Consider the following 12,114-nt stretch of genomic DNA (forward strand, 5'->3'; position numbering starts at 1 on the left):
CAAGCAGGACAACCAAGTATGTGACTATCCTCCTCCCTACTCCCCCATAACCAATTATCAATCCAAGGAGGAAAAATAATTTTAAGTATATATTCCATTCTGATTTCAAAAATATCATTTCAGTTGTTACCAAGAATAATATATTGTTGTAATACAAGAGCTGGAAAACTGGCACATAAAACTTACTAAATTTTTTAACATTGCTGCCTTCTAACCAATTTATGTCATACCTCATACTTCCCTTTTCCAAACAAGGCAGCCGAAGAATAGAACTACCTGGAATTATAGTTTCGAACTATAGTAAGCACAAACAATAGCTTCCAAATAAACTGAACTAAGAGAATCCTTTCAGAAGGTTAGCTGTAAGCCTCTCCACTGTACACTTAATGAACGCAGAAATTAAACATACGCTGTATTAAACATACTAAGTATGCATTCTTTAGTCAGTGTCACCATCTTAACCTTGCCGTTCCATCCAAGTTGCAGCAAACTGCATGATCTCATCCTTCCTTATGGCTGCATAGTATTCCATTGTGTATATATACCACAACTCTTTTATCCACTCTTGTCATTGGTCATTTTAGTTGTTTCCATACCCTGCTATTGCACCAAGCACAGCAACGGGCAGAGATGTGCACTTATCTTTTTAAATGAGTTTTGCGTTTGGGGATAAATGCCAAGGAGAGAACTGCTGGGTCATATTAGAGCTCTAGTCTTATTTTTTTGAAAAATATAAATGGAGAATAATTTGTGGGCTGGGGAGACAGTACAGAGGGCAGGGCAGTTGGTTTGCACACAATGAACCCAGGTTTAATCCCTGGCACCAAGACATAGTCTCCTAAACCACAACAAGAGTAATTTCTAAGAACCAGGAGTAAAGCCCAAGCCGTATGTGAGAGAAAGACAGAGAGAGCCAGGAGGAGCATTCAATGGGCTGCAAACATGGCTCAAACATGCTGAGGGTACTGATCCCTGGAACATGGTCCTCTAGCACAGCTAGAAGCAAACCCTAAGTAGTGCCTGGGCACTGGCAGCTGTGGCACAAAACTCAAAAACAAAAGTAAAAGAACATTTTAAAAAGCAGTTTCAGGGGCTGGCAAGATACTATACTAAGGTGGTTGTCTTGCAGGCAGCTGACCCAATGACCCAAGTTTGATCCCCAGTGATTTCTGAGTGCAGAACTAGGAGTAACCGGTAGTAGGCACTGCCACACATAGCTCCCAAACAAAACAGAAAAGCAGCTTCAGGACTAGAAACAGTTTAGCAGAGGCAGAGCACTTGCTTTGTATGCAGCAAACCTGGGTTCAACACCCCCAGCACTCCATATGGTACTGAGTCATGCCAGGAGTGATCCCTGAGCACAGAACCAGGAGTATACCCTGAGCACTGCCTGGTTTGGACCAACATCGCCCTGCCTGTACTAAAAGGGGCAGTTTTCTCAAATATGAATCTTTCATCTTTCTTTTATGTACCAGCCAGCACCATAATAAAAAATGTAGAAGATACTTCCATTAATAAACAGGATACGCCTCATGGAGTCTATAGAGTGCTTTCTTTAAAAATATAAGAGATATAATAAAATGGTTTCACATATTGTTTTTAGGTACTTTTCGGAAATCCAAGTATACGTACCCTTTCCAGAACCTTTATTTCCGGGTATAGAATTCTCCAACTTAGCTTCCCAATTCACAGGAAGTAGTAAATAAGCTGAAAAACAGTCTCAGCAAGTTGCAGTTCAAGAAGATGGTCGTTGGGGCCCGAGCAGTAGTACAGTGGGCAGGGGGTTTGCCTTGCACGTGGCCAACCTGGGTTCAATTCCCAGCATCCCACATGGTCCCTCGAGCACTGCCAGGAGTAATTCCTGAATGCAGAACTAAGAGTGACCCTTAAGCACTACCAGGTGTGGCCCCCAAACAAAACAAACAGAAAAAAAGATGGTTGTGAGGAGAGAAGCAACAAAAAAGCAGGGTACATTGGTTTTTGAAATTTGTTGCACATTAAAATCACCAAGAGGAGTTTTAGAATGCATGTGTCACTATTTTTAAACAAGCTCCATTTGAGTTCAACATGGAGCTAGGTATGAACAAACTCATGTAGTTAATAAAGGCAGCAACACCTATGCAGGTAACACATTAGCTGTGTGCTGTTAAGCAGAAATCTAGTTTTCTGTTTATAGACCTTTTTCTTTGTTTATGGGCCATAACCAGCAATGCTCAGTGGTTACTCCTGGCTCTGAACTCAGGGACTCATAGGATGTCGGGGATTGAACCCATGTCAGCTATCTGCAAATCAAGTGCCAACCTGCTGAACTATCTTTCCAGCCTCTAAGACTTCCCATTAGTTTCTTACTAACCACTGACAAATGAGAAATCTTACTAAATGATTCTTTAGGTTCCACTTAAATATACTCTGAAACAAATATCTAGCTTTAGTAAAATTAATGAAATAATGATTCACATGCATTTATCCCAAACTGAAATAAAAATGAGTCAGTTCCAGAAGTTTCTAGGAATGTCAAATGGGAACTAAGAACCAGAAGCTTCTTTCAGTTTCTTTGTAAACAGCCAAATATCACAAAGGGAAGGAAGCCAACTATGACCAAGCATCAAACGAAAAGTTTTAGGGTATGGATGCAGGTACAATGCAACCTTTACATGAAGGATGAAGGTGAAAATGGCTCACAAAGAACTAGGAGTTAGGAGATTCCAGTCAATCTTCTGGCTTGATGAGACACTTGCCATACATCCAGGTTTCATTCAGCTCAAAACGTTAAACGTCGTTATTACTCCATAACTGGAAATCCATTAAGCCAATGTAAACCAAATAAACATACTGGATTCAGTTACCCAAGACAAAAATTCACCTTTTGGTGCACACAATGATTTGCAATATATCTTTCTGATACAAGCATATTCAAAGCAGATGTCTGTTATCATTGTTCTCTGCTAACAGTATTAGGACTTATTAACAGGTCTAGTATATACTCAGTGCCAAAAAAGCTAAGACTAAGGATCAGCTATCGGCACCTTGTTTTGTCTTCTAGAACACTTGACACTCAGTTGGTTGGGGAAGGGGAGTAGTAAAAACCATGCTGAAAATTCTCCTATGTCTACTATCAACTTCATTAATTTACTTCCTTCTAAATAATTAATAGTTTAACTGATGAAGCATTTTCTTAAAAGTTCTATATGATGTCTCAATACGAAAGTAAAATCTAATCATATCAAATCGTGACAAAAAGCTTTTTAGCTATCATCTGAACGCAAGTAAAAATTTCAGGGCTAAAAGTTTTGAGATTAAACTAGACATTGACTTTTTTTTTTTCTTTTTGGGTCACACCCGGCGATGCACAGGGGTTACTCCCAGCTCATGCATTCAGGAATTACTCCTGGTGGTGCTCAAGGGACCATATGGGATGCTGGGAATCAAACCCAGGTCAGCTGCATGCAAGGCAAACGCCCTACCTGCTGTGCTATTGCTCTAGCCCGACAATGACTTTTAAGACTGTGATCCTCTTCAAGCAAAACTATCCCAAAGCTCAGCGTGCAAAACTTTTTCAGTGGAAAAGCAGAAATCTCTAATGCAAATCACTTTTTGTCCAGCACATTCTTTTCCCATTCCAATAAATCACAAAATCACTTAGTAAAAATCCTTATTCCACAGATAAGAAAACTGATAAGATAGGCTTGGAGTTTAAAGGGATTAACCCAAGATCACTGGGTCAATATCATATGGCAGGTCTTGTGCTTTATTTTGTCATTTAAAAAAACTGCTTCTTAGAACAGGTTAGTTAATTCAGAGTAGCACAAATAGAAGGAGAGCTATAACAAATAATTATAAATGAGTTCTCACTCAGAGTTCAATTCACAAGGTCCAAGGATTTTCTTATTTTAAAAAACCAGGAGACTGAAGGCCATCCTTTCATTGTTACTCTATGCTGGATACCCTGCTTTTACTCAGTAACAGCTCCCTTACAGTAAGAGTCTGATTAGGCAGGTTTGCTTTGTAAGCCAGGTAATTTTCATTCCTTTCTTTAGGATACCCCCCAAAATAATACGTAAGTACAAATCCAGCAAAATATAGATTTAAAATAGTACGAACACTCGTGAAAGGAAGAAAAGAAGTAAACTGCCTATTTAATCAAGCTAAAAATCTTTATTTGCCAACTGAATATTGGGTGTACACTTCATACAGATGATGTAGAAACAAATAAGTGAATAACAAACTAAGGGGAAAGGAATTGTGACCACTCAAATAAAGAAAGCTTACATGTCATCTGCTTATCTGGATTCAGTGAGAAAACATCTGCTCACACTATGATCTAAAACCAATGGACCACCTTTTCCCTATGAACCTGAGTGCTATCACTCCTAAAACAAATTTACTCTTCCCACACCCTCATCCTGTAACTAGTTCTACTTTAGAGACTCCTCCCAGAAGCTACCCTTTATTACTGGCTGCCCTCCCCACCCTCCACAACCAGTTCACCAAGCTTCCAAAAAGCAAGATCCTGAAAATCCAACTCCTCTTCCAGGAAGCCTCTAACCTCAAAGCAAGGTTAATCTCTTTAGGCCCACTCACAGTTCAGAACCACTAAATTTTTTGCACTTACCTACTATTTTGCCCAGAAGTTAAGTTCATTGTAGTGCTATTCATTATACTCCCCCATTGCCCTGATCAATCTATATCAGTGTTGTCCTTAAATGCTACCAGACAAAAAGGGCATATTTAACTTAGGTTTGGCACTGAAAATGCCAGACACATATGCTTTCTGAAAACAATTTCAAATAGATAAAATTCAACCTATGAATTCGTGAAATCTACAAAATCTCCCAACAGAGCTGAATCTCACAAACATGTCCAGAGAAGTCAGATGCGAATACACTTATCTGAAATTCTAGGAAACACTTCACAGAAGAAAAAAAAAAAAATCAGAGGAAACCAGAATGGAGAGATGGAGACAAAGGGAAAGAAAAAGAGTTATATGTTTTTTAGGCTTATGCAATTGACATTTTTTATTCTGAGAAGAAAAAAAGCTAGATATTTTATAACCAAGATCTTTATTTTTCTACAGTAACAAATTTATATGTCAACAATTTGGATGAGTTGGTTGTTTTTAAAGAGAGATGGGATAATCTACCTTTGTCTCATTGGGATAAACTTGAAATTTTCTTCATTGGCTTACAACTAATAGAAAACTCTATCGTTCAATTTTTTTCCTAAGGATTGGTTTTTAAAACATCAGAATGATGTATGTATTCCAGAAGTAAGATCTGAAAATTAGAAACCACAGTAGAAAAAGAAGCTAAGAATCTTTCCATTTAATCCTCAACTATAACCTTTTCAAATCAGGTATTTTTGAGAAACTGATGAAAAATGGTCGTTCCAACCTACTTGAGCCTCGCTTCTTCTAAGAAACCAATTCATCTCCACGTTAAACTGCGCTCTAGCCATCACCCAGCGAACCTATCTGGTCATCCCCCTTCCTGTCCCTAACCATCACCGGTCGCATCTGCCAATGAGCCGTCTTCAAAGGGCCGCTCAACAGGTTAGCTGCGGTGACTCCTGCACAACTGACTCCGGCGCACCTCAGTGGCTGGTGCTCCCCGAGCCACCTTCGCTACTGGCCACAGAGCACTCGGCGGGCTGAGCCGCGGCCACACGACCGGCGGCGACGGCACGAGCGTCCTTGGGGCGGCCCTAAGGACCCCTCAGGGACTCCCCGCTCCGGCTGCGGGAGGACCCCCCCCCCCGCCCCGCCCCGCGCCGCGGCCTGCCGCGGGCAGCCTCCAGGCGGGCCCTTGGGCGGCGCGAGCCCCGGCGCCGCGCTCGCGGGCTGGCCCGGGCGGCCCGGCGGGCACCCGGCGGGGCGAGGGCAGGCACCCGCGGTTGAGTCACGTCGCTCCGCCATTTTCTAAGCGGAGGAGGAAGACATGTTGGAACAAAACACAACAAAAGAGCAGCCATTTCCCGAGCCGGCTCCGCGAGCACCGGCTCGGGCCGCGCGGGGGTCAGGCGCGCCGGCGGGGCGGCGGGGCGGCGGGGCGCGGGCGGCCGGCGGGAGGGCCGGCGCTTACCGTATGTGCGGGATGCCGACCCCGCCTTGCAGGATCTTGTAGAGCTTGCTCTCGTACAGCAGCTGCGGGTGCCGGGCCTTCTGCGACTCGAGCTTCACGGCCACTTCCTGCCGGGAGAGCGGGCGGCGGTCACCGGCGCCCCGCGGGGGGGGGGCGGGAGGGGGGGAAGCCCCTTTGTTACCGGGGAGCGGGGCCGGGTGGGCGAGAGAGACCGACGGGCGAGAGAGCGAGAGGGGAGGGGAGAGACAGAGATAAGAGAGAGATAGAGACGGGGAGAGAGCGAGCGAGAGACAGAGACATTACGAAGAAACTCGACGCCGGCTGGGAAACGTCCCTCGCGGGGTGGGGGCGGGCGGGGGAGCAGAAAACAATAATCAATAATCCCCGGCGGGGGGGGGGTGCTGGTGCTGAAAGCTCCGTCTGGGAAAACCCGAGCCAACGCGGAAATGTGGATGTTTCCGTTTTCACGGGAGGGAGTTGCGGAAATAAAGGGTTGACCGTTTGCACAACGCCCCCCCCCCCACCACTCCACCAAACGACGGTTATTTTTAAAGTTACGACTTAAAGAGAAAAAAAAAAGAAAAAAGGAAAGGAAAGGGAAAAAAAAAAAACAAGCAGGGAAACTTTCGCCCGACCCTCGGAGGGAAGATTTCCTTTTAGGGAGACGAGCGGGGGAGGTTTCTAAGCCGGGAAGACGAGCTCCCCCTGGGCTCGCGGGCGCGGGGGGCAAGGCCCGGGGGCGCGGGGGACACCCCACCCCGGAGGAGGAGAGGAGGAGAGGAGGGGGGTTACCTCGCCGTTGGTGATGTTGATCGCCAGGTAAATGTCCCCGAAGGAGCCGGACCCGATCTTCCGTACCAGTTTGTATTTGCCCCCGACAATGAACTCGGCTTTGGAGCCGCTGCTGCTCGCCATCCTGAGCGACGAAGATGGAGGCTGGGGCCGAGCCCCGACACCTCTGCGGGCCGACGGGGGCGTCTGCGGACGGAGACGGCCGGCCCTCCCTCGGCGGTGCGCGGCCCGGGACTGGCCGAGAAGGACCCCGAGGGCCGGCGTTCACTCAAGCTTTCCTCGGGCGAGGCCGCAGCTGGTGGTCCCGGCGGTTCCCACAGGCCGGGCCGCGGGGTTCCGGGCGGCCGCCGCTGCCCTGGCTTTTCGCGGCGACGTCGCGGCCGGAAAACGGGGGTCGCGGGGGAGAGGGGGGGCGAGGCGCGGTGAGTTTAGGGCGACGATCCCGCTGCCACCGCTGCCGCCGGCTCCCGCCCGGAGGGACCCCTGTCACTCCGCCGACGCCGCCATCTTGTTACTCCGGCTCCAGCCAACACAAAATGCCCCCAGTCCCCGGGAGCCGCTTCTTCACGGCGCGGAGCACTCTGGGAAAGGGATCGCGGGCGCTCGCCCCGGAGAGTCGGCAGTGAGCGCGAGGGCGGAACCGGATCCGGGAGACTCGCGGCCCACGCTCTCGGCGTCACCCCGGCACCGCCCCGCCGCGCGTGCGTGCCGCGTCCCGGCCGGCCGCGCAGGCGCATTGGGGCCTCGCTCAGGCTCTTTACCCGGCCCCCGCCCGTCCCAATTCCCCGCCCCAGGCTGAGTTCCTCTTCCGGTCGCCGGTTGTTCGCGGTTGGCTCCCGGTGTGTCATCCGCGCCCCCCAGGGTCTCTCGGGGGCTGAGGGGCCGAGGTGTCGGCGCGTGAGGGACAGGAGTCCTCTTCGTGTCCTGCAGACGAGGGCAGCCTCCGTGGGACCTGGAGACCTTTGTTGTCGGGAGCGGTGCTGTTTGCTCCCCCGGACCGGACTGTTCCGACCCCCTGTCGCCTCTCGGTGGGGAGGAGGAGGAGGCCGCCCCGAGCCGGCCGACGGAGGGTCTGCCGTCGTTCAGAAGCGAGCTCCCCGGGGGTCGTCAGGGCCTGACGGGAAAGGGAGAGATGATCTCCCTGCAGTTTCCCTGCCCCCGAGAGGAAAAGCCCAGTGTCCACTGATGCTGTCGAGTAGGTCCATGCAGTCAACAACAACAACAAATAAGAAAAACTACGTGAATAGGTTCTCGGGAGAGTACTGGGCTGCCGGCACATCCCTCGCCTGCTGATGAGGCTCATGACCTTGTTCAATCCCCGACAGCACTGGGGCCCCTGAGCACTGTAGGGCGAGCAGCACCGCATCCTCAACGCCCGGCCGGGAGAGAGCCGCGGGCTTGGGCACGTATTGGGAGGGGAGGACAAAAACAAAAAACAAAGGACTGCAGAGGCCAGAGAGGACAGGATAAGGCCTGTACACCACGCGACCAGGAGGGATCCCTGAAAACGGCCGGGTGTGCCCCCACCCTTCCCAAATAAAAACTACTGAAGCAAAAGTTATGTCTGCCCCTGTAAAAATCAAATCCTGAAAAAACTCATCTATTTTGGGAGGGGAATGGCGTGTGTGGGGAGGGGGGGGTGTCACACTTGGCAGCGCTCCTGGCTCTACATTCAAGAATCACTCCTGGCGGTGTTCTAGGGACCATATGGGATGCCTTTCATTAGGCTAGGGTTGGTTGCATGCAAGGTAAGGACACGCCTTACCCGCTATACTACCTCTCTGGCCCCAAATAATCATATCTTGGTCATGTGAAGAAAAAAAAAACACCATAGGCCAGATAGTCCAAGATTTAGCATGAAATCAAAGGTGGAAATAGCTATTACTGAATGACAATGCAAACATTTTCATTCTTTACTAGAAACTGATTAAAATGCTTTTAGTGTTTTTTTTAAATAAAATTTCATCCAAGAATTCAAATCTTGACCACGCTTTCGGTTTTCAACGTTTGATCTGAGAGGTCTGTGGATGCAGCCCTGTGGTAGAAACAGACTTCAATATGTGATTTCTTGGATCTTCACCTTGTACCAAAGGGAGAAAAACAAGATATTTGACCCGAGGAAACTGGGATTAATGGTATTGTAAAGCAAAGCTCCATGGACCATTTTTGTTTTTCTTTTTGCTTTTTGGGTCACACCTGGTGATGCTCAGGGGTTACTCCTGGCTCTGCACTCAGGAATTACTCCTGGCTGTGCTCAGGGGACCATATGGAATGCTGGGAATCGAACCCAGGTCTGCTACATGCAAGGCAAACGCCCTACTCACTGTGCTATTGCTCCAGCCCCTCCATGGTTCATTTTTAAAAGCACTGGCAATTTCAAAATGAAGGAATCAAATGTCAATTGTAAACATTTAAGGAGAAAAAAAAATCTATCCCAAATAAAATAATTTTATTAAAATGGGGGGAATGTAGAAACAGCAGCTTTGAAAGTAGATTGAGGTCTGGACACATTGGACAGGGGTTAAGGTGCTTGTCTTGTGTGCTGTGGTCCAAGGTTGGAGTTCTGCCTGTGAAGGTTCCACGCCATCTCCCTTCGAGCACTGAGGAGAGCCTAGGTACACTCCCTCAGTAGAATGCACCCATCCCACCCAAAAAAGAAAAAAGCTGATTAAGTAATGGGTTAATCCCTGAACAGGCCCCTGTGTAATTTAAATTTTTCTTACTATATTCTGAATGAGATTTGCAGGCACGAGACGAAATGTCTTACATTCAAAATCAGAAGGACAGATACTCCCTCTAAGATTTAGCATGAAATTTCAAGGCATTGTCACCAAAGCTTAGGCTACCCAAATCCCAAATCAGTATTATAAGCCATTTTCCTTTGCTGACTCTGAAACCTGATTGTCCTACTTAAAAATTTCTGCTTAGATTCTGGTCTAAAGTTAAAAAAAAAGAAGGCAAGCTTAGGCTTCTTGAGTCTCCAGAGATCGTCTCCAGCAATTTTCTCCCACAGTTTTAGTTACCCAATTTGATTAGTTTAATTAGTTCCCCATAAGAGGTGGGATACAAGTTTAAAGGGATTTTTTTTTGGTGTGTGAGGATGGAAAATTCTATCATCCTAGGAGAGCATAGAGGTGTGTGAGAAGAAAAGTAGATTAGAAATTCACAACGGTTTATATAAGGACAAGCAAAAGTTTAACCAAATTTCTATAGAAATATAAATATAGGAATAGTATAACATGGTTTTTTGGTGTGGGGCCATACCTGGTGATGCTCAGGGGTTACTCTGGCTCTCCACTGGATCATCCTGTCAATGCTCCAGGGACAATATGGGGTGTGGGGATTGAACCCAGGTCAACCGCATGCAAAGCAAGTACCTTGCTCACTGTACTATTGCTCTGGCCAGGGATAATTTTGTTCACTCAGTAGTGATCCCTGAGTGCAGGTCCAGGAGTAAACCCTAAGCACTACTGGGGATGGCCCAAGACAAAAGTTTAAAAAATCAAATAAGAACACACACCGATGCTTGGAGAGAAAGTTAAGGTACTTGCCTTGTACTCAGTCAATACGGGTTCTATCTCAGCACTGTATACGGTCTCCTACGCACCCCCAGGAGTGACCCATGAGCACTTCCAGATGTGTCCCAAAAATAATAAGAACACACACTCTAGGAAAGATGGCCTTAAACAACTCTTGGAAGTTCTTGTAGGTCTTAGATTCTATGTATGAGGTATCTCCTCATTTATGTCCTGCCTGCGGTGGTCACACTTTTAGAACTGATAGTCTCCAACAAAATACATGAAAAAGGTTAGGCAAGTGGTGCAGTATTTTCAAATTTGAAGATTGTTACTTTGTCAGATTTAAGAAGGGCAAAAGTTGTGTTTTTTTAAATTAGACAATGAAGTTTTTAACTGTTAAATACGACTCAGCCTTCTCCTTATTGTATCATTTGTGGTAACCTTTAGCCTCAACAATTGAAGAAATACATAGTTTTCATGCTGCTATTTTAAAGTTACAAATCATTTTTACTTACTGAATCAGCTGCAACTTTGGTGGAATGGAAGGAGTCTCTCAAAATGTGCGGGAATGCAACTCCTGGCGCCTGATGAAATTAATTCTCTTTATAAAAATTAAAGAATAAAAATTTTAGGACTGGGAAATGACCCAGAGGATTAGAACACATGCTTGGCACGCAGGAAGCCAAAATCTACCCCTGGTATTCCATGATCCCCATTTCCCTCACAGCCCTCCTACTGCCACAAAATTTCTTTTAGAACTTAAAGGTAATTTAGAAGTGATTTAATTCAATAATCACTTTTTTAATGTTGTAAAATTTACAGAGTGCTTTCACATATGTCCCAGTTGGACAAAATGACTTACCTCTGGTCAACTCAGCTTTTATTATTTATTTGTTTGTTTGTTTGTTTGTTTTTGCTTTTTAGGCCACACCCAGCAATGCTCAGGGGTTACTCCTGGCTCTGCACTCAGGAATTACTCCTGGCGGTGCTTGGGGAACCATATGGGATGGCAGGGATCGAACCCAGCTTGGCCACATGCAAGGCAAACGCCCTACCTACTGTACTATTGCTCCGGCCCTCAACTCAGCTTTTATGGACAAAGATAGCACCAAAACCCCAAATATATCAACAAAAAGGGAGTATAATACATATTGGGACAGCATGCTCACTGATCACTTGTATATTTATAGAGAGATCAAAATGAGTTGAAAATAAAAATATTTTTTGGTTCACATCTGGTTCACTCTGACATGCCAGGGAGTGAATCTGGTCAGCTGCCATTCAGGGAAAGCATCTTATCTACTTTAGTATATCTTTGACCTCCCTTAACACCGAGCACCCCCCCCCAAACAAAAAAACCCACAAGATTTTTAAGTCACAATCTTTACCTGTGCAAAAATAATAAGTGTTTTGAGAAAAAAAAAGGATGCAAAAAATCACAGGAAAGAAATGATGTAACAGGAGGAAAATAGGAACCTAAGGTTGGCTTGCCCATTTCTAACTTGTACAAATAGGAAAATAGAAAGCCTTAGAATATGTGAACACCCTATTGTCTACCCTATCCCTTGAGCATAGCATCAGAGAAGTGTATTAGGAGGAGACTGAAATTATGAGGACATTGGAAACAAACTGTTGGGTCAGGGGGATAATCCATTTATTATAGTACCCCTTTATCTGGGGATTACATAACAAGATTCCCTATGGATATTTGAAACTGTGGCTAGTAA

General features: G+C 46.2%; 1 protein-coding gene across 4 annotated transcripts in view; it reads right to left on the reverse strand.

Annotated features, from left to right (window-relative positions):
- CSNK1A1 (casein kinase 1 alpha 1) overlaps positions 1-7,547 on the reverse strand; it is a 49,256-nt gene extending 41,709 nt beyond the window's left edge. For 2 of the 4 annotated variants that reach the window (XM_055141391.1, XM_055141389.1), the window contains exons 1-2: positions 6,870-7,546; positions 6,078-6,184 (exon numbers count right to left, since the gene is read on the reverse strand). In XM_055141391.1, coding sequence (XP_054997366.1) covers positions 6,078-6,184; positions 6,870-6,992 — 230 coding nt within the window. In that variant the 5' untranslated portion in view covers positions 6,993-7,546. Of the gene's footprint in view, positions 1-6,077; positions 6,185-6,869 lie in introns of all 4 variants that reach the window. The other 2 variants (XM_055141392.1, XM_055141390.1) reach the window with 2 other exon arrangements.
- Between the last annotated feature and the right edge of the window lie 4,567 nt (positions 7,548-12,114).

The sequence above is a fragment of the Sorex araneus genome, chromosome 6 (assembly GCF_027595985.1).
Source record: "Sorex araneus isolate mSorAra2 chromosome 6, mSorAra2.pri, whole genome shotgun sequence".
NCBI lineage: Eukaryota > Metazoa > Chordata > Mammalia > Eulipotyphla > Soricidae > Sorex > Sorex araneus.